Source organism: Vipera ursinii (genome assembly GCF_947247035.1).
Source record: "Vipera ursinii genome assembly, chromosome: 3".
Lineage (NCBI taxonomy): Eukaryota > Metazoa > Chordata > Lepidosauria > Squamata > Viperidae > Vipera > Vipera ursinii.
The window spans coordinates 31,595,340-31,621,855 of NC_139516.1; the positions used below are offsets into that span (position 1 = coordinate 31,595,340).

General features: G+C 48.7%; 1 protein-coding gene across 1 annotated transcript in view; it reads left to right on the top strand.

The window, feature by feature from the left end:
* Positions 1-26,516, top strand: part of SNTA1 (syntrophin alpha 1) — a 67,999-nt gene that overhangs the window by 32,248 nt on the left and 9,235 nt on the right. Inside the window, exon 3 of the mRNA XM_083358253.1 lies at positions 24,683-24,878. Within this exon, the coding sequence (XP_083214379.1) occupies positions 24,683-24,878 (196 nt within the window). The remainder of the gene's footprint in view (positions 1-24,682; positions 24,879-26,516) is intronic.

Here is a 26,516-nt window from a genome sequence, read left to right on the forward strand (position 1 = left end):
GTGAGACAAAAATTGCCATTCCTTTATCTTTCCAGTTCCAGGTGACTGTAAAATCACAAGCCCAGCTTTATAAATAAGCACAAAACGTTAAAATTCAATTAGAAATATAATATCTGCCTGGCTGAATAAGAATGGGAAGTGGGACAGAGTGACCTCCTTCTTTTCTAACAAGTCTTTTCAATGATGAGCAAGATGTTCATTCTAAGACTGTGCTAGAAAACAGGAAATCCTTGGTTGATTTTAGAGTTAGGTTGCCAAGAACTCTAGGAATAGCTTGATGTTCCAAAATCAGTAGGTGAAGCTTTTGTGGAGAGGAAGAAAAGTGTTTCCAAGTGTTAATGCCCGTTGATCAATTTTTTGTTGAATGCACAACAGAAAGGATCATTGAATGTGTGTGCAACTGTATGCATACCCTGGTTTTCTCCCATAAGCAGTGGGTTGTGAATCCCATGTTTAATGAAGTCCATGTTTAATGAAATCTCAAGGAATTTCCAAAGGCAGGATGAAGGTGATTGAATAATATAAATCAACCTTGAATGAGGCAAAGGTGAAATGCAGGACAGCAAGGTCAGGATTGGGATGAGTGGCATTTAATTAATTGTTGCCTCAGGATAAGCCAATAATTGCTTTTCATGCCTAGGAGTGCTAAAAGATGAAACAGTGTGGTATAGCAAAGGAATGCAAGAGTTTCACATTGCACATCAAATGAGCAAGTTGCTTGAAACGTAAATTCCCCGCAGAGCACCTTCAATTTTGAAGTGGAGATGTATGTTGATATGAACCTGAAATGAGCACTCATTGGAAACAAATGTGTATGAGATCTATAGTTTTATGGGCAGAAGTATATTTTCCAAATGGTTCACAGTATTCACTAGATGGCTTCATCACTTCCTTTCACTAAGCAAAATATTCTCTGACCTTGCAACTCCCAACTTTAAGGTCACCATTATTTGATCCAATCCAGGTGACCGCTCAGAAAGAAAAAAATAGCTAGACAAAGACTGCTGCTCTTCACACTTTCTTCTGTCTGTTTAAACCTCTCACTCAGCTGGATGGAAAAGAAATTCACTTCTCAACAGAGAAGACCATTTCAATGAAAGCTTCATTGGGGAAATGCTGGGCTGATTTGCTTAATATTAGTTACAAGGAAGAAAAGGGGTGTGGTTTGTCGTGTATTTGATGTATCTTTTTGATGTATTTATGTATTTCTCTAGTGATCTACAAGGTTTTTTTTTGTTTCATGCTTCAATTATATCCCAAAGGGGGACTTCTCCAGTTTCAGAAGTACAGGCAGACTGGAAGATTCTGGAATACAGAATACAGACAGAATAATAGAGTTGGAAAGGAACTTGAGGGTCTTCTAGTCCAACCCCCTATTCAAACAGGAGACCCTGTACCATTTCAGACAAGGGGCTGTCCAGTTTCTTCTTAAAAGCTTCTAGTGAGGGAGAACCCACAACTTTTGAACCCAAGCCATTCCATTGCTAATTGTTCTCACTGTTAGGATGTTTTCCCTTACTTCTAGGTTGCTTCTCTCTTGATTAGTTTCCAGCCATTGTTTCTTGTCTTGCCCTCTATTGCTTTGGAAAACAGGTTGACACCCCCCCCTCTTCTTTGTGGCAGCCTCTCAAATATTGGAACAGTGCTATCATGTCACTCCTATTCCTTTCTTTTCTCTAGACTAGCCCTACCCACTCCCTGCAACTTTTTTTCATATGTTTTAATCTCCAGGCCTTTAGTCATTTTATTTGCTCTTCTCTGAACTCTTTTCAAAGTCTCAACATCTTTTTTTATAATGTGGTGACTAAAACTGGATGCAGTATTCCACATGTGGTCTTACTAAGATTTTATAAAGTGGCATTAATACTTCATGTGATCTTGACTTTATCCCTCTGTTTATGCAACCAAAGATTGCATTAGCTTTTTTGGCTGCTGCTGCGCACTGCTGGGTCTCATTTAAGTGATTGTCCACTAGGATAATGATAGCGAAGTCATTGCTAAACGGACAATAACATTATGTACTCTATCATCAGCGTAAGTTCAATACACCATCAAAAGAAATTCTAAAGCAATCTGAGAATGAAGTGGAAAAAAACAAGATCTTTTTTCACAGTGGTAGAAACATGAGAAATTAGAAGGTATTCTTTCATATTTCCCCACAAGCCGATTCTTTCAAGAGAAGGTAAATGAACTAGTAGCAACTGAAAGGAATAGGTATCAATGTGATCTTTGTTTTCCACCTCCTATTCTAATTCCTCCTTTTGCATTGACATGGCTGCTGTTTTCTTTTTTTTAAAGGCTGTAGGAAATGAGCTTGATAATGTGAACAGCATGAAGGGACATTTCATGCTGTCCATTTTCAAGGGACATGCTTGGTGGACATGTAAAAAAGCCAGAAAATTTTGGATACAAATACATACATTAATTAAGAAGTTTTTAAAGGTTGAAGTACAATAGAAATCAGATTTTTTTAAACTGATAGACAATAATCTAGAAAAAAGTTGTGGATTTTTTATTTGCAGTGATACTACAGATAATCCTCAAGTTATAAATGTAATGGAGCCTGCCAATTACATTTGTAGCCCAAGAATTCGTAGAAGTGAATCACGTAACTTGAATGTGATCACTCCCTGCTTTTGCCCATGCATTTGCTAATCAAATGTGCAGGTTGTTAAGTGGACGAGGTATTTTAGGGCAGGGGAAGGCCATTGGGGGGGGGCTAGTGCTTCTAATCACCTAAGCCTTCCCTCGACCCACTGAGATATCTCATGCTTCCCCCTCCCCCCTACCCATCCTGCCTGACTGGGTCACTTACCTTACATAGATCTTGATGATCAAGGGAGCTGTCTCCTCTCCAGCCTCTCTGCTGTGGTTTTGCCGAGCAAATGCTTGCAGAGTTCTTCAGGGTTGAGAGATTGCATCCCTATAGGCTCCGGTCATTTTTGCAAAAAGCCTTTGCTACTGAGAACAGAAGTCAGGATGGGCTCATGTATCCCTCTGGGCCTCTGTTTAGGTCTTCCCTTGGTGCTTCAGGCCTTCCCTCCATTTGCAAAGATCTGTTGCTGGGGATCTCATCCAGGGCTCTGTTAGTAGAGAACAAAGGCCTAAAGTACTGTGAGATCATGCAAGATCAGTAGCGCAAGATTTTGCACTAATGATCTCACATGATGTTGTGGTACTTTAGGCCTCCATTCTCTGCGAATGCACCAAAGGCCTGAAGCACCAAAGTAGGCCAAGAAACCGAATGCTTGCTAGATCTTCACAATGTGAGTATCTACAGGTCCAGTGCCTGTGGAGACCCAGACGGGGGTGGGGGTGGGGGGGGAGGCAGGGTGAATGTTGCAGTGCCTCTGCGGTCATTCATAAGGGTGAACGACTGCTGTGGTACTGCAACATTCATAACTTCGGGACTGTCATAAGTACTTGGCATTTATGTCATAACTTCGAATGGTCGCTAACTTAACTGTCATAACTCAAGAATTATCTGTATTATGTTCAAAAGTAGAAAGGTTTAATACTACTCAAAATGGAGGAATGATTGGTGAAGATGATGGAGTTTGTGGAGATGGCTGACCTATTATCTTGGATTAGAGAAAAAAGCTATACACACACACAAAATGAACAATTGTGCTCATTTCACACACTAGCAAGGTCATGCTCAAAATCCTGCAAGCTAGGCTTCAGCCATATGTGAACTAAGAAATACCAGAAGAACAAGCTGGATTTCAAATAGGCAGAGGAAATAGAGATCAAATTGCTAACATTTGCTGGATTATGGGAAAAGCAAGGGAGTTCCAGAAAGACATCTACTTCTGCTTCATTGACAATGCTAAAGCCTTTGATTGTGTAGATTATAACAAACTGTGGCAAGTTCTTAAAGAGATGGGACTACCAGACCATCTTACTTGTCTCCTGAGAAACCTGTATGAGGGTCAAGAAGCAACAGTTAGAATTGGACATGGAACAACTGCTTGGTTCAAAATAGGAGGAGGAGAATAACAAGGCTGTATATTGTCACCTTGCTTATTTAACTTATATGCAGACTACACCATACTAAATGCTGGACTGGATGAATCTCAAGACGGAATTAAGATTGACGAGAGGAATATCAACAACCTCAGATATGCAGATGTTACCTCTTTAGTGGAAGAAAGTGAAATGGGGCTAAAGAAACTCTTGAGGAGAGTGAAAGAGGAGACTGCAAAGGTTGGCTTGAAACTCAACATTAAAAAAACCAAAATAATGGCATCTGGTCCCATCACTTCCTGGCAAATAGAAAAGGAAGAAATGGAAGTAGTGACCGATTTTATTTTCACTGCAGATGACGACTGCAGCCATGAAATTAAAAGACAGTTGCTCCTTGGGAGGAAAAGTATGGCAAACCTAGATACCATATTAAAAAAACAGACATCACTTTGCCAACAATCAAAGCTATGGTTTTCTTACTAGTAATGTATGGCTGTGAGAGTTGGACCATAAGGAAGGCTTAGCGCTAAAAAACTGATGCTTTCAAATTGTGGTGTTGGAGAAGACTCTTGAGAGTCCCTTGGACTGCAAGGAGATCAAATAAGTGAATCCTAAAGGAAACCAACCCTGATTGTTCCTTGGAAGGCCAGATACCTAAGTTGAAGCTCAGATACTTTGGCCACTAAATGAGAAGTGAGGACTCATTGGAAAAGACCCTGTTATTGGGAAAGATTGAAGGCAAAAGGAAAAGGGGATGGCAGAGGACGAGATATTTAGATAGTGTCGTTGAAACAATGAACGTGAATTTGGGCAAACTGCGGGAGATAATGGAGGATGGGGGAAGAGGTCTGGTGTGCAATGATCTATGGGATTGCAGAGTTGGACATGACTTGGCAACTGAACAACAACATGTATAGATTAGATAGATAGATAGATAGATAGATAGATAGATAGATAGATAGATAGATAGATAGATAGATAGATAGATAGATAATAGATGAGAAAAAGTTGACTGGAAACACTATAGACTTTTTTTGCATAAAATGGAAATAAATGCACTAATGACTTATGGATTTGATGATTAAGAAAAATGACTGGATAATAGAAAAGAATGAGATTTTTTTTTGGTATATGTTTACGAAAGAGAGAAAGAGAGATAACATGGTGCCACTGACGTAGGCATAGCCAAGATTTAGTTGGGGAGTGATTTGCCTTAAGCCTTGTAGAACAAGGGTCCCCAACCTGTGGGCCAAGGCCTGGTAGTGGGCCGTGGGCTGCTGGGCACTGGGCCACGTGCGTGCACGTGTGCATGGACATCCACCCACTCATGTTTGTCCTGTGGCTGCAGGTGCGAAAACAGGATGCTGCACTGTGCAGTGAAAAAATGGGCAGCTGCTGCACCTAGGGGCATGAAAACAGGATGCCGCTGCAACTCGGAGCGTGAAAATGGGATGTCATGATGCAGGGTGCAAAAATAGGCTGCCACCGCAATGCGGGATGCAAAAATGGGATGCCTGCCACCACGCAGCACAAAAGCGGGACGCCGCACCACCATGCTGTGCAAAAATGTACTGACACTGCACCTTGGGGTACAGTAATGGCACTGCACAAGAAGAGGACAGGGCTAGTGAGAATCACACATGTGCTAGCCCTGCCCCATTTGCATCACATGCATGCTCACGGCCCTGTGTGTGTGCGTGCATGCGTTCGCACGTAAAAGAATTCCCCATCTCTTTCCTTCTGGTCCGCCAACCAAGCAAGGTTGGTGACCTCTATTTTAGAACCTTGAAACATTTGATTTTAAGCTTAATCTCACCAATGTGGAAATGGCTCAATTTGGAGAGATTTTAAGTTTTCTTAAAGAAAGATAATGTGTTATTCTGATAAGGTGGTCAACTTTATATTATAACCATCCTTTTTAACATCCTAGAATGTAGGACAAGAAGGTATAGCAAAGGCAGATTATGATTGACTACTAAGAAAGAAAATCATAAGAATAAGAGTAGTTTGCCAGTAGACTCAATTATCTATTAAAGATGGTAAGCTCATCTTAGCTGGTTTCAAGAGTTTGAATGTTTGGTTTGTATTCCAACACAGAGGGAGATAGTGGCATGAATGGTCTTTCTCAATTCCATGCTTTTGTGTCTGCTTTAACAAAATGTAGTGGGAAACAGTCATTCTATATGCATGAAAATTCTTTAAAAACTGAGTAATAGTGGGACTTAGGAAACCTGTTTGGGGAGGATGTATGGATACTCCAGCAGAGTGATGCTGCTCAGCAGGTTTTGTAAAGGAATTACAAATAACTTTTGCCAAGTTCTAGTGAACTTTTCTCCAGTATGTATGAGAGACATCGCTTGAGGGGGAGGGAATGAAATTATTATTGGCAAGCTGCTTCTGAACATGAGAGCAGTATACTGAACTAGAATGTTCTTTTGGGAATACAGTCCAAAATGGTGTAGGTTTATGTATATGTATATCTTTAAAAAGTGAGATCAAATTAGTTCTTCAACTAATATAGAATTTGTTACCCCTCCCAAAGACCACACACACAGTCCTGGAGCATCTATTTTTTGGGATATTTCTGACATCACTGATGCGTCTTGACTATAATTAACTTCACATTTTAGAAACGGAAAGAATGATGATCAGTTGCAACAGTCTTATTCATACATGCAATATGAATTTCACAGACATCTCTGAATAGAAGCAATTCCAAACATTGGACATTAATCAAGGACAAATCCTATAAAAGAGTTCCCAAAAAATTCTGACTCAAGGCCAGTAGATTCCAAACTGTTTTAAAAAGATCATTTCCATGTGCATATTTTTCTGTTAAACATTTGAATGGACATGAATAGGATACACTGTAAGATTGCAACATAGCTGTTAATTTTGTTTCTTCTTATCTGTCATTAAATCATTGTCAGTGACATGGTTTCTGTATGTATTCTTTCTCAGGGTATACAGACCTGGGGTTTTATGGTCCTCGGGACACATCTGGCCCTTTGGCTGTCCCTGTCTGGCCTGCTTGAGGTCAGTTGGAAATTAGAAATCAAATGTAAATAAGCATTCTCCAGACAGGGCTGGAGAAGATGCTGATTGGGGTGACTCTGCACAGTCACCATGTGCTCCTTTAGTTAGCTGGGAGTTGTGGGAAGACGAGAAGAGAAAGTGCTTTTCTGCATCTGCACAGCAGTCTTCACCTGGAGCAGCCTGAGGAATTGAGATGATAGAGTTTGAGGACATCAGATCAAGTTACATTGGGTCAACCCCCCATAACAGTGCCAGTTTCTCATGTGGCCCCTTGCAAAAATTAATTACCCACCCTTGTTCTAGAGCAGACATGTCAAACTCGCGATGTCACGTGACGTCGCGCAACATATCAGGATGGTTTTGCCATTGCTGGCAATGGGGTGGGTGCGGCTTCTGCATGACACATCCGGCCCATGGGCTGGCAGTTTAACACTCCTGTTCTAGAGAGACCCAAAGTCATCTTGCTGAATAAAGCACAGCACAACTGTATCCCAAAGTAAAAGATAGAAAATATGAAGCTGGATCAAGTTATTTTGCCACCCTCTGTAAAGACCAACAATGCTACTTTCCCTCTCAGACAGTAAAATAAAACATTTACAATTAACTCATAGATTGTTATCTTTTCAGGGCAATTATGTTATATGTCAGAACATGCACAGTCTTATTGCACTAAGATAACCCAGGAGTAAATACAGTAAACAGTGGTCTATATTAAATGGTTTATATTACACTATCTACAATATCATACACCAGGAACAATATATATACATGTGTTAATACAGCACACACAGCAGTTACAGCAGGAAAACAGAAGAGAGAGCACACTTTTGCGGAGCCTTCCGTTTTTATATTTTATTTTATTTTTTATTTTAATCCCATTTATATCCCGCCCTTCTCCGAAGACTCAGGGCGGCTTACAATAAGGCTCTTAAAGAGATACAGACCCAACTGGCTTTTAAAGGGATGTAGACCCTGCTGAGTCATTTCCAACATTACATCATACAACTTACATTACATCAGCTGGTTAGCTTTTAAATCATTACCTTGACATTATACATCAGTTATATGGATGGAAGGCCCTGCGTACAGTCGCTCATAGCCTTGTGGCTCCTTGATTGGACTATTGTAACCTGGTGGAGCTGCCTTTGAAGAGTATTTGAAGTTTCGTTTGATGCAGTGTCACTGGCATGGGCAGTTAATGGCATCAGTTATTTCCCTAATGTGATGTCGAGCCCTTCGGGCTCGACATACTCACCGGGAGAGGGATCCAGTCGCCACCCGTGGTTCGCAGCCACACCCGACAGCTGCTCAGCGGCCAATGGAGATCCCGGGCGCTCACGCTGGGCCGGTAACGCTTCGCCCAGCTGCTCGGCGGCCAACGGAGACCCCGGACGGCCTGCAGCCGCAGCCGCGCCTGTCAGCTGGTCCGCGGCTGAGGAAAACCCCGGGCGCCCGCGCTGGAGCCGTTGCCTTTCCACCAGCCGGTTCACGGAAAACCCCGGGCACCCGCGCTGGAGCCGCGGCTTTTCAGCGTGCTGCTTGGCGGCTGACAGAGACTCCGGGTGTCGACTCCACGGCCGCGCCTGCTCGCACAGCTGATCGGCGGCTGGGAGCGCGTGGCAAAGGACCTGCCTATGCCCGAACGGGTCTTGTCGCGCACGGGGGAGCCGCGCCAGGCTTAACAGTTGTGTTGTGACTCAGGGCCAGCCTGTGGGTCCGACAGCCGGGTCCGATGTATCGGAGGACTCAGATGAGGGGGAAGAGGGAGACGAACCGGCTGATGATGGTTTGGAGGCTTTGCAGAGTCCTCAGCCGGGGACCTCTTCTCAGCTGCGTGAGCCCGAGAGTGCGGAGGATGATGACCCACAGCTGGCCCTGTTCAAGGACGCCCGACGCAGGAGGCAGTCGAGCAGGAACAAACAAAGAAAGGTTATGGGACTCCTCGGGAGGAGGCACAGGGAGACCACGCCCTGAGCTCTCTATAAAAGGAGTGTTTGGGGAGGGGCTGGTTGCTGAAAGCAACTTTTCCGCTTGAGAAGACAAGCTCTAGTGTTTTTGTTAACTGCGTAATTAAATCTTGGCAGAAGCCTTTTAGCCTTGGACGCTCTCCAGTCTCTTCTTTTGAATAGGGGTTTGTAAGAAGAGGGCTGGTTCAGAACAGTTTGCTTTCAGCCACCCACCCCTTATTACTACGATGGAGCAGCTTCTTGCCGAGAATGCCCAGCTCAACCAGCAACTCACCTTGCTGGCCACTCAGGTGGCACAACTGCAGGCTCAGGTACATGCTGCCCCCCCACCCAGGAGGAAATGTCAGATAGCTATGCCGGATAAATTTGCTGGTAATCCAGAACTGTTTCCTGCCTTCCTGGGACAATGCCAGCTTTTTATCAGCGTGAGGGCGGCTGATTTCCCCACTGACCGAGATAAGGTGGGATTCGTGTTGAGCCTTCTGTCGGGAGATGCAGCTCGTTGGGGCACGCCTCTGTTGGCACAGCCTAGCCCTTTGTTGGATAACTTTGGGGGGTTTTGTGACCATATGCGCCTCATGTATGAGGACCCGATTAAGGCGCAGACTGCCACCCGACGCCTGAAAGCTTTGAGGCAGGGTCAGCGCCCCCTACAGGCCTACATCAGCGATTTCCGGCTGCTTAGCCAGGATTCCGCCTGGAATGAGGCTGCGCTCGTGGATGCCTTCCAGGATGGCTTGTCGGAGGAGATGTTGGATGAGCTGGCCCGCGTGGACATTCCCTCAGACCTGAATGGGCTGATCCATCTTTGTCTGCGGATCGATGCCCGGCTGCAGCAGCGAAAGAGTCGCCGTGCTACCCCACAGACCCCTGCCGCTCCTGTTGAGCGTGAGCCCCAGTCCTGAGGGAGGAGCCAATGGAGCTGGGTGCCGCCAGGTCCCGTCTATCGGTGACGGAAATGGACAGACGACGATCGGGGGGGTTGTGTTTTTACTGTGGGGACCCTGGACATTTGGCTGCTTCTTGCCTGAAGAAGCGTCAGCGGGCGTCAGTGACCAAGCCTGCCCCGAGAAAGTCCCCTGCTTTGCTGTCGGGAAACGGCCCGAGCCCGATCTAGACGGTGTGAAAGATCGGGCGACCCACAACGACCACGCCGAGCGACGCCGTTCCGACGGTGCCTGTGAACCTCCACGGCATTTGATTTTGGAGGCACGTCTGATCCTTCCTGGCAAGCCAGAGGGGATTCCGGTCCATGCCTTAATTGACTCTGGGGCTACCACTAACTTTATGGACTCGGCCTTCGTGGCCAAATGGGCTGTTCCCCAGTGTCCAGTGGATCCGCCCATGCTTGTGGAGACCATCGATGGTCGAGTGCTCCTGTCCGGGCCTATTACGGCCGCCACGCAACCCGTGTGTATGGCCATCAGTACCCATGTGGAGGCCATCCAGTTCTACGTCACTTCGGATCTGCACTTCCCCGTGGTCTTGGGACTGGCGTGGCTCCGGGCGCATGATCCACAGATCTATTGGTCTCAGAACTTGGTCACCTTCCCAAGTTTGCAGTGCGTGGACCACACCCGCCATATCTGTGCCGGCCAGGTGGAGGGTTCCCCAGGGGTTTCCTTGCCTTCCGAACTGTCCGACTTTGCTGACGTGTTCAGCGAGTCAGAGGCGGACCAATTACCCCCGCACAGGCCCTACGACTGCTCCATTGACCTAGTCCCTGATGCGCCTCTCCCAGTGGGGCATTTGTACTCCATGTCGGAGCCCGAGTTGGCTGCATTGCGGGACTTCCTGACAAAGAATTTGGCTCGCGGTTTCATCCGGCCCTCGTCCTCGCCAGTGTCTGCGCCCGTGCTTTTCGTCAAAAAGAAGTCGGGTGAGTTACGGCTTTGCTGTGACTACCGGAAACTCAACGCCATCACGGTGCGTAACCGTTACCCGCTGCCCCTCATCCCCGAGCTCTTGGACCGACTCCGGGAGGCTAAGATCTTCACGAAACTGGACCTGCGTGGAGCTTACAACCTCGTCAGGGTTCGGCCGGGTGATGAGTGGAAGACGGCGTTTGGTACTCGCTATGGACATTTCGAGTACACGGTGATGCCGTTTGGCCTGACCAACGCCCCCGCTGTGTTTCAGCATTTTATGAACGATATCTTTCGGGATCTGTTGGACCAGTTTGTCGTGATTTACCTGGACGACATCCTGATTTACTCCCCGTCGCGTGAAGCGCATCATCAGCACCTCCGTCAGGTCCTGCAGCGCCTCCGGGAACATCGGCTGTTTGCCAAGTTGGAGAAGTGCCAGTTCTATCAGGTGACCATCGATTTCCTGGGTCACCGCATTTCTCCTGAGGGCATCGCCATGGAGCCGAGTAAAGTCGAGTCGTTGCAGAGTTGGCAACCCCCGCGTCGCGTGAAGGACGTTCAGCGACTCCTTGGATTTGCCAACTACTATCGGACATTCATCCCTGGCTTTGCTGCCTTGACAGCCCCCCTCACCCGGCTCCTGCAGAAGAAGACTCGGTTCCAGTGGAACGCCCCTGAACAACAGGCGTTCCAGGCTTTGAAGGACGCCTTCATGAAGGAGCCCATCTTGAAACATCCCGACCCGCAACGGCCATTTGTCGTGGAGGCGGACGCCTCCGACATTGCCATTGGGGCCGTGTTACTCCAGGCAACGACGCCCAGCGGTACCCTTTTCCCTTGCGCGTATCACTCTCGGAAATTGAACCCCTCGGAGCGCAACTATACCATCTGGGAGAAGGAGCTGCTGGCCATCAAGGCGGCGTTCGAGGCTTGGAGGCATCATCTGGAGGGGGCGCGGCATCAGATCGAGGTCCGGACGGACCACAAGAATCTGGAAAGCCTGCAGACCGCTCGGAATTTGAATCAACGCCAGATCCGGTGGTCCCTCTTCTTTGCGAGGTTTGACTTCCGGGTGCGGTACATACCAAGCGGGCACAACCAGAGAGCGGATGCTCTGTCCAGGAAGCCCGAGTACACCCGAGTGGAAGACAAGCTTCCGCCCAGGACAGTGATCCCCGTCGAGTCTTTTGCTGCGGTGCGGGAGCCGGTGGATATACGGGCTCGGATCCGGGAGGCGCAGCAGCAGGAGGCGTGGGTGGCTCAGCGGAAGGAAGAGGTGGGGCCAGATTCGCCTTGGTCGGTCGCGGATGGACTCCTGTATTATCGTGACCGGCTCTATGTTCCAGGAGGGCCACTCAGGGGACTCGTCCTCAGCCAATGTCATGATAACCCGGCTGCGGGGCATTTTGGCCTGTTCAAGACTCTGAACCTGGTCTCCCGTACTTTCTGGTGGCCCCGAGTCCGACACGATGTCCAATCTTATGTCACCTCCTGCGTCCCATGCAGGCAGGCCAAGTCAGCGACAGGGGCCCCGCCTGGTTTACTGCAGCCTTTGCCAACGCCCAAGAGACCCTGGGGGGCTGTGTCCATGGACTTTCTGACGGATCTACCCCCATCCTCCGGCTTCACGACAGTGTTTGTGGTGGTGGACATGTTGACCAAGATGGCGCACTTCATCCCCTGTCGCGGCTTACCGTCAGCTCGCGCCACTAGTCGCATGTTCATCCAACAGGTGTTCCGGCTGCACGGCCTTCCCGATAGGGTCGTCTCCGATAGGGGGGCCCAGTTTACAGCCCGCTTCTGGCAGGAGTTGATGCGGGCGTTGGACATTAAGGTTTGCCTCTCATCCGCGCATCATCCTCAGACCGACGGGGGTACCGAGAAGGTCATCGGCATCTTAGAGCAGTATCTGCGCTGCTACGTTAACCTGCAGCAGGACAATTGGGTGGACTATTTGGCCATAGCCGAGTTTGCCTTTAATAACTCGCAACACACCTCCACGCAGATGACACCGTTCTTGGCCAACGTGGGTTATCACCCCAGGTTTTTCCCCCTTTCTCCCGTGGACTCACCGGAGCCGGCAGCGAACGAATTCATGGCGGAGTTACAGGCAATCCATCGGTTGGTGCGACGGCAGCTGGAGAAGGCCAAGGCCGACTACAAGAGGTTCGCCGATCGGTCGAGAAGGGATACGCCTCCACTATCGGTGGGGGATCGGGTCTGGCTGTCCACCAGGAACCTACCATCCACTCGGCCGGCGAGGAAGCTGGACCACCGTTACCTTGGACCGTTCCCAGTCGAGGCCGTCATCAATCCGGTCGCCTATCGTTTAACTCTGCCACGTTCCCTGCGCGTGCACCCCGTCTTCCATCAGTCCTTGTTGGTCCCCGAACAACCGGCCTGTCCACTTCGCCAAGCGGAACCTCCCCCATCAGGAACTCGTGATGGAGGCAGCACCCCCGAGTACGAGGTCGCCAGCATCAGGGATTCCCGCTGGCTGAAAGGTCGCTTCCAGTACCTGATCGAGTGGAAAGGGTACGGGCCGGAGGACTTCACATGGGAAGACGCGACCGCCGTTCATGCCCCTGCGTTGGTGACTGCGTTTCACGAACAGTTCCCATCCCGACCGCATCCGGATCGGCAGACCCGGGGGAAGGGCCCTGCGGTGCGGGATAGTGTTGTGACTCAGGGCCAGCCTGTGGGTCCGACAGCCGGGTCCGATGTATCGGAGGACTCAGATGAGGGGGAAGAGGGAGACGAACCGGCTGATGATGGTTTGGAGGCTTTGCAGAGTCCTCAGCCGGGGACCTCTTCTCAGCTGCGTGAGCCCGAGAGTGCGGAGGATGATGACCCACAGCTGGCCCTGTTCAAGGACGCCCGACGCAGGAGGCAGTCGAGCAGGAACAAACAAAGAAAGGTTATGGGACTCCTCGGGAGGAGGCACAGGGAGACCACGCCCTGAGCTCTCTATAAAAGGAGTGTTTGGGGAGGGGCTGGTTGCTGAAAGCAACTTTTCCGCTTGAGAAGACAAGCTCTAGTGTTTTTGTTAACTGCGTAATTAAATCTTGGCAGAAGCCTTTTACCCTTGGACGCTCTCCAGTCTCTTCTTTTGAATAGGGGTTTGTAAGAAGAGGGCTGGTTCAGAACAAGTTGTACGGCGGCTTGGAACGGGTGTTACACGAAGCACTGGGTTGGTGGAGGGGGGCACGTTAGGGAATCCAGGGGGTGAGAGAGGGGGATGTTGGTCTTACACCTTCCTTCGCGCTGAGTGGACTTCGGCGTCAGGGGCGGCAGCAGGGCGTAGGGCGTCTGGATAAAGGGGCGGGGTTTTACGTAGTCCGGGCGGATGCTGGTCTGCGGAGGGGAGGGTGGGGCTAACAGGGTGGGGCTATTACTCAATTGGTAGTTACGTTTAAAAGTAGCGTTGGGACGAGTGGTTCCCAACCCTGACTTTGTTAAGGTTTAGAGATCCTGCTATTAAAGGCACTCTTTCCAGTCATCCGTACTTCTTCGTGGTTTTTCCTGTGTGCTTGTTGATCCGGCGAAGACGTGGAATTGACAGTAAGTCAGCGTTCAATTAGCACAGCGCTCCTTCTGTTGGGCTCTGATTTTTGCCTGCCTCCATGGCTGAGGGGACCCAGGGTGGTGTGCCTGTGGCAGGAGGGGAGGAGCCAGCTGGGGTTGCTGTGCCCCTTGAGGTGGGGGAATTGGCAGAGGCCCCACCTGTAGTTCGGCCTAAAGTCCGGGACCTTGGACCAGCGCCAAAGGGAGCTGAGGCCTCGGAACCGGCTGTCCAGGAGAAGCCTGGGGAATGGTGGCTCAGCCCTGTTTTGAGTAAGCCAGTGGCTGGACAAAACCAACCGTCTAGAGGAAAGGGGTCTCTCTGGGAGTGGAGAGAGCGTCGTGACACCGACGAAGGCAGAGAGGAGTGGAGCTACACCACGGCTCCTGGCAGTTACACGATGGACGTCCTGAGGGACCATTTTGGAGAACCTCGGCCATGGACCCCTAGTGACACCGACCTGGAGACCGGTAGATGGACACAAACCAGGACCGACCCGGAGCGCAGAAGCCAAACCCGGTTCCGTTTGGCGAGTCCCCGCTTCCGGGCCCCGCAGGCTCCTGGTACCCCGCAGGTCCCAGGCCTTCCACCGCTGGGACCGGCGGCTGCTCCTGACTTGGGGCCCCCAGGACCTGGTGGAACAAGACCGGGGGGTGCTGTACCCGCAGGAGTGCTGGGGTGGCAACAACCAGGGGTTGCACAGAGACTGGGAGGCCCGGCAGGTCCTTGGGGAGGGCCTGCGGTTTGAGGCCCACCTCCGCTGCCCGTAACCTTTGATGGCAACCCTGATCGTTTGGCCCTGTTCCTCGGACAAGCCATCCACCATTTGGACCAGTATGGTCCTTTATATACATCCCAGTGGGGGATGGGGATGGCTGTCACTACGGCATTACAAGGGGAGGCAGCGGCTTGGGTGGCGAACCTCTACGGCGACCGTGCTCGTGAATTGGGGGACGTCGGCCTTTTCCTCGAAGCTCTGCGTATACGCTTCGAGGATGTGACGCGCACGCATCGAGCGGAGGCTGAGATTGTTGGCCTGTGGCAGAACGGCCATCCAGCGACAGTCTATGTGCAGGACTTCCGTGAAATGGCCGGCAGGCTCAGTTCCTGGCCAGAGAGGATGCTGGTTCACCAATTCCGGGCCGGACTGGATGATTACCTCTTACGGGCTTGTATCGTCCGGGGAATCCCTTCTAGGCTCCAAGACTGGCTGCGGGTCGCGGTCGAACTGGATGTGGCCTTACAGGGTTGTCAACGCCGTGTGCGGGCCGTAGGAGACTCCCGTCAGGTCCCGCCAAGGGCGCAGGGCCAGGTGCAGAAGCCGTCGCCTTCGTCGCTGGGTCCTACCGTCCAACCCCCATGGTCCGTTCTGCGTTGCTTCAGGTGCGATCAGCCAGGGCACCACGTGGCCGCCTGCCCAATACCGGCATCCCGGGTGGTCGCGGCAGCAACCCCGGCAAGGAGCACAACCCCCGGGCGCTTTGCAGAGCGTTCCCGGGCTTCTCGGCAGGCTGTGGAGTCAACACCAGGAGGAAATGGCCAGACGGAAGGGGACAGTGCCATCGATGTGGACGTGGAGTTGTACGGGCATGGGGATAGACCAGAGGAGGACCCCATGGTAAGTGCCTCGGTTAGCCCATTTGCAGTCCTGGTTACGTTAACAAACCCCGCCACGGGGAAGGTGGTGGAGGTTAAGGCTTTAATTGATTCGGGCAGCATGAGGTGTCTTATTAGCCGGAAGGTGGTGGCTAAACTGGGTGTTAGGGTGGTACGGCTAAGGAATCCAATACGCTTCCAGCAGGTGGATGGGTCTCTTCTGGGGGGGTACCTATCACCCATGTCACAGAACTCGTGCGGCTGGATATGGGGGAGCACTGGGAACGGTTATGGTTCATCGTGGTGCCCTCCATGACGGAGGAGGTGATTCTGGGGCTAACGTGGCTGGACAGGTGGGGCCCGACCATCTGGTGGGAGGGGGGTTGTCGATGCCTCCGCCTAGGAATTGGGCCACAGCCCCCTGATCATGAGCAGCCAGGGCCGTCTGGCCCGCTAGGGAAGCCAGAGGAGAGTTGCAGGGCTGGGGCAGAAGTACACGTACCGCCAGAGTACGCCGAATTCCTCGAGGTGTTCAGTGAGCAAGAATGCGATCTCCTGCCTCGCCATCGTCCGACGGACTGCGCGATCGAGCTGGAGCTGGGGGTCAAACTTCCTAAGCCCCGGATGTATGCCATGACCCCACGGGAGATGACAGAACTCCGGAATTACATCGACAAGAACCTCGCACGGGGGTTCATACAACCAGCTCGCTCGCGGATGGCAGCACCAGTTCTTTTTAGGGAAAAGAAAGACGGGGGCCTGCGTCTTTGTGTGGACTACCGGGGGGTCAACGCAGTGTGTGTTGAACATTTGTATCCACTGCCCTTAATGAAAGACATGCTGTCCCACTTGGCTAAGGGGAGGGTGTTTACCCGCTTGGACTTACGCGAAGCCTATTATCGGGTGCGTATCAAGAGAGGAGACGAGTGGAAAACAGCGTTTAACTGCCCATTGGGCAGCTACCAATTTCGTGTAATGCCATTCGGACTCCAGGGGGCCCCCGCCGTGTTCATGCAACTAATAAATCAAGTTTTGCATGAGCATTTATACAGGGGGGTGCTCGTGTATCTTGACGACATCCTTATATATACGGAGACAATGGACCAACACGTTGCCCTTGTGCGCCAGGTCCTGTGGAAACTCCTAGAAGCACGATTGTACGTGAAATTATCAAAATGTGAATTTCACGCGTCCCGACTGGACTACTTAGGCTATCGGGTCTCGGCGGCCGGGATTGCAATGGATCCAAAGAAAGTGGAGGCTATACTGCAGTGGCAAGCCCCGGGGACCAGACGGCAGCTACAGAGCTTCCTGGGGTTTGCCAATTTTTACCGCCAATTTATACCATCTTTTGCTGCAGTGGCTCTTCCGTTAACAGACTTGCTAAAAACCAAGAAGTTGGCGGTGAAACCACGGCCAGGGTTGCGTGTAACGTGGACCATAGACTGTCAACGGGCCTTCGAGACCCTAAAAGGTTTGTTCACCCGAGAGCCCATACTTCTGCACCCTGACCCAGCAGCGCCATACGTTGTGCAAGTAGATGCTAGCGACGTGGCAGTCGGAGCTGTCCTTTTGCAGCACAACAGTAAAGGCGCATTGTAACCTTGTGCTTACGCGTCCAAAAAGCTATCAACCACTGAACGCGCCTGGGCTATCTGGGAAAAGGAGGCCTACGCCGTTCGGTGGGCGTTGGAGATGTGGCGGCATCTCCTAGAGGGGGCAGAAAAGCCCTTCGAAGTATGGACGGACCATAGGAATTTAGAAGCCCTGCAATCCCCACGTAAGTTGGCCCCTAAGCATGTACGGTGGGCCCTGTATTTCAGGCGCTTCAGGTTTACCCTGAAATACTTCCCAGGGGGGAAGAATTTCCTGGCAGATGCCCTCTCGCGGCTTCTGCAGTATGACAACCAGCGGGAGGAGGTGGTGCAAGCTCTTATCCCTCCTCTCGGCCCAGAGATGGTACAGGCCGTACAGAACAGGGTTGCGGATGACCTGGTACAGCAGCTGAAAAAAGCCCTGGAAGGAGATGGCTGGCTACAGCAGCACCCGCGGCTCCTAACCCGATGGGACGACCTGGCCTGGTATGGGAGTAAGCTGTATGTGCCGGAAACCCTGCGAGACACTGTGCTGTATAGGTGTCATGATGCCAAGCAGGCCGGACACCTCGGGTTCCTGAAAACTCTGCACCTTGCTAGACGTCAGTTCTGGTGGCCCGGGATGAGGCGACAGGTCAAAGAGTATGTCCAGCGTTGCCGCACTTGTGCTATGGCCAAACCCCAGCCTGGGAAACCAGCAGGGCTGTTACAGACAGTGGCGGACCCCTGCCGGCCATGGCAGGACATCGGGATGGATTTCATCATAGACCTACCAGAGAGCCGGGGGTACACTGTTATCTGGACCATAGTTGATCTGTTTTCCAAACAGGCCCATTTTGTTCCGTTGAGGGGCTTACCCTCGGCCTGGCGTCTGGCCTGGCTCTTTATAACCCACGTGTACCGATTACACGGGGCGCCTAGACGTGTTATCTCGGACCGAGGGGTACAGTTTACCGCCAGGTTCTGGCGTGAATTCCTCCAGTTCATCGGGTCATCCCAGGGATTAAGTTCGGGGTATCATCCCTGCACGAACGGTGCGGCTGAACGGGCCAACGCGCCGGTAGAGCAATACCTACGCAGTTATGTCTTGTACCAGCAGGCAGACTGGGCTGACCTACTGGCGTTTGCAGAAATCGCCCACAACAACGCTGTGCACAGTAGTACTGGTCTCCCACCGTACACAGTGGTGTCTGGCTACGACTTCCCTCCTGTTCCCGAGTGCGACCAGGGATCGACTTCCCCTTGTCAACCCCAGGAGTGGATGCCACAAATCAGAAAGGCATGGGCGGCAACCAAGAAGGCTCTGAACAAGCAAGCCAGTGTCGTAAAGGCCCAAGCAGATAAGAAGCACCAGCCGTTCTACACCCCAGGGGTTAGGGACTGGGTGTACTTGTCTACAAAATACTTGAGGTTACAGATACCTAGCAAGAAGCTCGGCCCTAAGTATATAGGTCCCTTTCAGGTCACCCACGTCATCAACCCGGTCACGGTGCACCTCCGGCTGCCTAAATTCCTGGGCAAGGTGCATCCCGTGTTTCACGGCAGCTTGCTAAAACCAGCCCCTGTTCCTGTCCGGGGGGAGCCAGTAGGGCCAGGGCCCGTGGGTGATGGACAATATGAGATACAGGAGGTTCTAGATTCCAGGAGGCGGAGAGGGAGACTGCAATACCTAGTGCTATGAAAAGGGTATCCGCTTATTGAGGCATCCTGGGTGGCGGAAGCGAATGTTCAGGCTCCCAGATTGGTTAAGGCGTTCCACCAGAGGCACCCTGGTAAACCCTCGGGAAAGGCCCGAGGGGAGACTGCTGCTCTCCTTGGTGTTTGTATGACCTCTACGTCTTGCCTTTCAGGAGGAGCCTTGGTAGGAGGGGCCGACTGTCGAGCCCTTTGGGCTCAACATACTCACCGGGAGAGGGATCCAGTCGCCGCCCGCGGTTCGCAGCCACGCCCGACAGCTGCTCAGCGGCCAGTGGAGATCCCGGGCGCTCACGCTGGGCCCGTAACGCTTCGCCCAGCTGCTCGGCGGCCAACGGAGACCCCGGATGGCCTGCAGCCGCAGCCGCGCCTGTCAGCTGGTCCGCGGCTGAGGAAAACCCTGGGCGCCCGCACTGGAGCCGTTGCCTTTCCACCAGCCGGTTCGCGGAAAACCCCGGGCGCCCGCGCTGGAGCCGCGGCTTTTCGGCATGCTGCTTGGCAGCTGACAGAGACTCCGGGTGTCGACTCCACGGCCGCGCCTGCTCGCACAGCTGATCGGCGGCTGGGAGCGCGTGGCAAAGGACCTGCCTATGCCCGAACGGGTCTTGTCACACATGGGGGAGCCGCGCCAGGCTTAACAGCTGTACGGCGGCTTGGAACGGGTGTTACACGAAGCACTGGGTTGGTGGAGGGGGGCACGTTAGGGAATCCAGGGGGTGAGAGAGGGGGATGTTGGTCTTACACCTTCCTTCGCGCTGAGTGGACTTCGGCGGCAGCAGGGCGTAGGGCGTCTGGATAAAGGGGTGGGCTTTTATGTAGTCCGGGTGGATGCTGGTCTGCGGAGGGGAGGGTGGGGCTAACAGGGTGGGGCTATTACTCAATTGGTAGTTACGTTTAAAAGTAGCGTTGGGACGAGTGGTTCCCAACGCTGACTTTGTTAAGGTTTAGAGATCCTGCTATTAAAGGCACTCTTTCCAGTCATCCGTACTTCGTCGTGGTTTTTCCTGTGTGCTTGTTGATCCGGCGAAGACGTGGAGTTGACATGTGACACATTTGTGAGCTGTGCTGGTAACCAGTTTGCTTCCAGGTTCAGTTCAAGGTGCTGGCGTCAGTTTTAAAGTCCTATATGGCTTGGGGCTAGGTTACCTACAGGACCATCTACTACTGGTTGTTTCTACCCATATTATCCAATCTGACTTGAGGATCAGTCAAGGAGTTTCAACTGTGACACTGAAAAATAGGGCCTTTTCTCTCATGGCCCCCACCTTCTTGAACATCGTCCCTCTAGAGATTAAGTTGGCCTCCTCACTGTGACCTTCTGCAAGGCTTGAAGACTTGGTTCTGTGGTCAAGCTTGGGGTTCTGGGTGTGTGATGGAGCCCATTTCCTGCTTATGCTGAGGGCTTTTAATACTGTGTCTTCTATTTCTCTTTTTATTTTGTATTTATATATACAGTATTGTTTTACTGTTGTGAGCTGCCCAGAGCCATGTAAAAAATGCCTAGTCACCCCAGTTTGTAAAATCACAACAGTGCCAAAATTTCTATTTTCAGTGTGAGCTGCATTATTTTAATTAGTATTATTTTTTCCTCTAGTTTCTCCAAGGACCAGGAATGAAACTGAGATGCAGGGATGCCACTGATGGAGCTAAAACTGTTTGCTCTGTGCTTAATGTCCATTTTTATGTACCAAAAAAGAGAGGCACCCCCCCTACCCCCCACCCCCGTCTGAACTCCAAGTAAATTGGATTTGGGAGAAGGGAGGGGGAGAGACATTTGGCATTAAGATGCTTTGCATTTCTAAAGGAAACACCAACACATGGAAGCATTTGAGTTAATTTGGGGAAAGCCTGAGTCATTCACCAGAGATTGACCACCTCAGGAATGGATATTATTACTTTTTAAAGCAGGCCAAATCCCCTTTCCTCACAGAGAGATGCTGTGACATTATTTGTTTGCTACTAGAGATTTCAAAGCTCCAGGCAGGCTGGCTCTGTTTCAAATCGACCATTGTTTCTATTCTCAGGTTTACATATTTTGAGCATCTGGTGGCATTTTTTTTGTTTGCATTTCATTTTGATTACTATTATTTTTTTAAATAATACTTTTATTAATAACCAAACTCCATGAAGTACAGCGTGTATGGCCAAAGTGTAGGATTTAGGAAATGGAGGCATGACAATACAGAAAATAATGACCATGAATCAGTCCTACTGGAATCTGGAAAAGGAATATAGGTTGCAGATAATTTACAAAAGAATACCAGATTTCGGATCCAAAACTTATATAAACTATAAATTATTTTCCAATTTTCACATGTTTTATCATTGAGCAAACGGTTTACAGATTTCTGTTTGTGGTTCATACCTTTGCTTGTAATCTTTTCAGTGTTAGAATAGCTATAAATGTGCATCTGTAGGAAAGAATAATGGATGCAGCCAGCTGTAGTTTTGGTTTTTTGAAATTCACTGCTGAAAAGACAAGCCAGAGTTCTACATTGGCTTAAAGCTCACTTTGCCTCTTCAGCCTTTGGAAAAGCTTCTGAAAATATTCTTGTGAAGCCTGTTAAGGCAGCTGGTGGAGTATCAGTTTTCAATATATGGATGCTTTGTCATTAAGCCCCACCTGAAACACACTTCACTTTGACTTATCTTATTCTTGTATTTCTGTGTGTGCTATATTTCTTGTAATCATAACTCTAAACCTGCTGTTTCTGAGGAACTGTAAATAACATATACCTATTATAATTATAGCACGTATCTAGCATTTTATAATGTTGAAATGTCATCAATATTATATCTTTATCCTTGACATTTTACTAGCTTTATGAATGTTTTCACCCTTGGTGCAGAAGATACCAGCAGAATGTAGCTTCTCTATAGCCAATTCATGTCTTCCAGAACACAGTTTCTGTCAGTGGGATTATCACAGAACCAGAGAACTCTAAAGTTCATTGAGCCCAACTCCATCAAGGTTGAGAAACTGAAATGAACCTGTTTTCCTATAACATAAGACCCTACTTCTAGAACAACAGAGATACAGTGCAGCATTCTATTGTGCCTCTGAATGCTCCACTCGGTTCCCCCCCCCAAAGGGTAATTCTCTCCATGTCTTCTTGAAAGTGATTCTAGGTCATTCTAATTGTTTTTTTTATTTCTTGTCTGTCACTTAATCTTTTAGCCAGTATATAACAAATTTCATTCTTCCAAATGTTTGATGGATGGTTTTCTTTGCATGTCCCATTTCTGCTGAATAATAAGTACAGAAGTATGTAGCTTTGCATACATGAGCTATTTTTCACTCCTTTTTATCAGCTGATTAGCTTCCCATTGCAATGACAGATTTTTATCTGCCATGCTGGGGACACACGTAAAAAATGTAATCTGGTTAGAATACTGTCAAATTTTGGGCACTTTCCCTGCTTCATTCAATCAGTTTAAGTGGCTGCTGGAGGGTGCACTAATCACAAAAATGGTATGATGAGGATCAGAACTCAGCTTCAAGGTCCAACCTCATGCATGGAACCCTAATCCCACTTGAAATAGTTTTCATTGAAACAATTTCCTGTTTCCATCATTCACAAAAATAACATCTGCAAAACATGCCACATAGCCAATTAGTTCAGAGAACATGCCAATACAAAAGGGTGTGTTGAAGCCTTGTGAATGTAGTGTATGACATATAGATATCAGAAATACATATTCCTGGTTCATAAACTCTGACAGTTTAAAGAAAAGAAAATATTTTCTTAGAACACATCAGAAGGCAATCTAATAAGAAGGGATGATTATTCTGAAGAGGATGTCACAAACTAGGAAAGGAAAGAAACTGGGCTGAATACATTTAATGAAACATTTCCAGTAGAAGCAGCAACATGGGACACAAATTTATTTTATTTTTTGTATCAATATTGGAATTGGCCTGAAGCGAAAAAAGAAAGGCTTTGGGTTAGTTACCATCTGGTGTATTTGCATAACGATATTGGCATTTTGAGAATGTGGGTTGAGTTGATCTGTGCTGAGTGTTTTTTGGCATGTGATAGTCATGGCATGATTGATTCATTGTGCATGCTGCTACTGGAAAAGTTACTCTTCAGTTATCAGACTACCACATGGCTGCAAAAAAAAAAGTTTGTTGCTAAGTGCAGGCTTATTTGTTAATGCTTGAGTTAAACCTGGGAAGAATGGCATCTGCACCTACTGTGTCAGTTCAAGAAACAGTCATCCCACACCCATTTTGCATTCTTTACTTTTTTTGTATGTTATATTTGGACCTATCTTCAGAAAGAATTCAAAAACGTCAATTAGTCCAGTATGTGGAGGCCAAGAACTGTGTCTCAACAGGAGTTTTATCATTTTGGGCCAATTACATCCTTATTAGAAGGAAGACCTTGCATGTTATATTTTGTAATCAGATTTACAACACAAAAGTTCTTTTGTTTTAAATTGCTCTTCATATCTACACATGCTTAGCCTACATCTATTTTAAAATTTATTTTGTATGATTTATTTTTCTTATTATTTTTATTTCATTCTCTAAGACAGACAGACAGATAGATAGATAGATGATAGACAGACAGACAGAATAGCTAGATGATAGAGAGATGACTTTTTTCTTTTTTTGTGTGTGTGTGCCAGTCTTGACCCTTGTTAACTTCCTGGATTGTTCCTGCAGTTTTCTTGTTAAGTTCTTTTTACCTTTGCCTTCTTCCTAGGGTTGAGAAAAGTGACTGGCCCAAAATCACCAAGTTGTCTCCATGTCTAAGGCAAGATAAAACTCATAGTCTCCTGCTTTCTAGCTGGAATGTCTTAACCACTACACCAACACTATATATATGTATTACATGCAGTTTCAAATGTATTATCTAACTGTGGCCATTGGTGGTATTTATCACGGAAACACATAAATACAGTTGGATAGTTGGTTAGATAGGATAGAAACATTGGTTATTTAAAGGCTCATGCTCTCTAGGAACTGAATAATCCAAAAAAAAAGGTTGTGATGAATCTTTTACTTAAGGTTGTCTTATCTATGGTGATCACATTATTTGTTTTTTTCCATTACTTGTGAACTCATTTTTTGTTAATGACTGTTTTAATTTATGTATAGAGCATCAGATGGGGTAATCACTAATGTGTCATGAAAAATGAAAAATAATCTTGCAAATAGAGGACCTTTGCATAATTTTATACTGAGTTATAAGAAAGTATATAGATAATATAGAAAATGCAATTCTTCTTAAAGAAGGGAGGATAATGACCAGATATCTGCTTAGTCTGCTATCTAGGTATTAAATGTTATAGAGAAGTTGTCTGTTGATGGCTCACCGATCTTCAAGTAGGACTTGGACTTAATGAATTGCATATTGAATGGTCTATGTTGTTTTTCCTCTATTCCAGTCAAATATATGAAGGAAATCTCTCCTTATTTTAAGAATTCTTCAACTGGTGCAACTGTAAGTTGGGATTCTTCACCAGGGTTTCAGAAGCAAGCTTCTCCTACTCTTTCCCTGCAAGACCTCAAAGAAGGGAAGAATGTCCCATTAAAAATGTGCTACATATCAAGGAAGTGTCTTCTAAATGATCCAGAAAACAGGTAACCCAACAATCACTCAGGTCATTATTTTTTATTTATTTATTTTAATCCCATTTATATCTCGCCCTTCTCCGAAGAATTGAAGAATTCATCTGTTGGGAAAGGTATGTGAATGTATTAAAGGGTAATGGTGGACTCAAGATCTCATCAATTCTAACTTGCATACTCAATTATCAGAAATGATAGGGTCTGACATAGACCGTATTTTCCGGCGTATAAGACGACTTTTCAACCCATGAAAATCATCTCAAAAGTTGGGGGGTCGTCTTATACGCCCAGTCATCTTATATGCCGGAAAATAGTACATAAATCAATCGAGCGCCCCCGTTCTTGCAAAGCAACTTCAAGCCTCCTTAGTCCAGTCCCCCCTCCAACGTGACTCTCCCTTCCCACCCCCAAGAGCCTCTCAGCCCCTTCCCCTCCCCCTTGAAAACGCCAGGCCCTGGGAGCTCTTGCGTCTATTCCAAAGGGTGGGTGGAAGGAAAGCCCCTTTTGGCTCTGGCTTGGCTGCAAGTCAGCGAGCCCGGGAAGGCACACCCTCCCCTCTCACTGTGGAGGAAGCAGGGCAGGCTGGCGTCGGGCGGGAGCCGGCAGGGCAGTCCTGTGCACGCGCATGCTCCCCGGCTCCTAAGAAGTCCTCGGGGAGCCATGGCAGGTGCCTCACGCTCTTCCCTCTTGAAGCAGCATCAGCGGAGCCGTCCGGCATCGGGCGGGAGCCGGCAGGGCAGTCCTGCACACGCGCGCACTCCCCGGCTGCTAAAGAGTGCTCCTTAACAGCCGGGGAGCGCGTGCATGCGCAGGACTGCCCTGCCGGCTCCCGCCCGACACCAGACGGCTCCGCCGATGTTGCCTATATATGTTTTCTGAGGTTTTCTGAGTAGTATTATCCTAACACTAACATATCGGGCAACCACCATTAAGCATTTCTGGTAAAAAGGTAATGTAATTTTGGAAATTCATAATTCAAAAGTCACTTTCATCCTTCTTTCAGCCCCAGCAATATGGGGATGATCATAATTTAAAGATGTTAAAAGGCTACTATTAAAGTGCTTTGAGCAGTCAACATGAGGTGTCATCACTTCTCATTTGGATAGGAAAATGAGATGTATAATGATATTCTCTACAATACAAACACAACTGTGTTCAATATGGGTCCTAAAAGAATACTGGGATTGTCAGAGGTGTCATAGATAGTCAGCCCCACTATGTAGACTAGACCAGGAAATCATCTCCATAGGAAGACTAGAATTACTTTTATTAAGACTGGCTATAAGAACATAATAATATAATATAAGAAAGGGACGCGGTAGCTCAGTGGGTTAGGACGCTGAGCTTGTTGATCAGAAGGTCGGCAGTTTGGCGGGTCAAATCCCGAGTGCCGCGTAACAGAGTGAGCGCCTGTTACTCGTCCCAGCTTCTGCCAACCTAGCAGTTCGAAAGCACGTAAAAATGCAAGTAGAAAAATAGGGACCACTACGGTGGGAAGGTAACAGCGTTCCGTGCGCCTTTGGCGTCTAGTCATGCCGGCCACATGACCACGGAGACGTCCTCGGACAAGCGCTGGCTCTTTGGCTTTGAAACGGAGATGAGCACCGCCCCCTAGAGTCGGAAACGACTAGCATGCATGTGCGGGGGAAC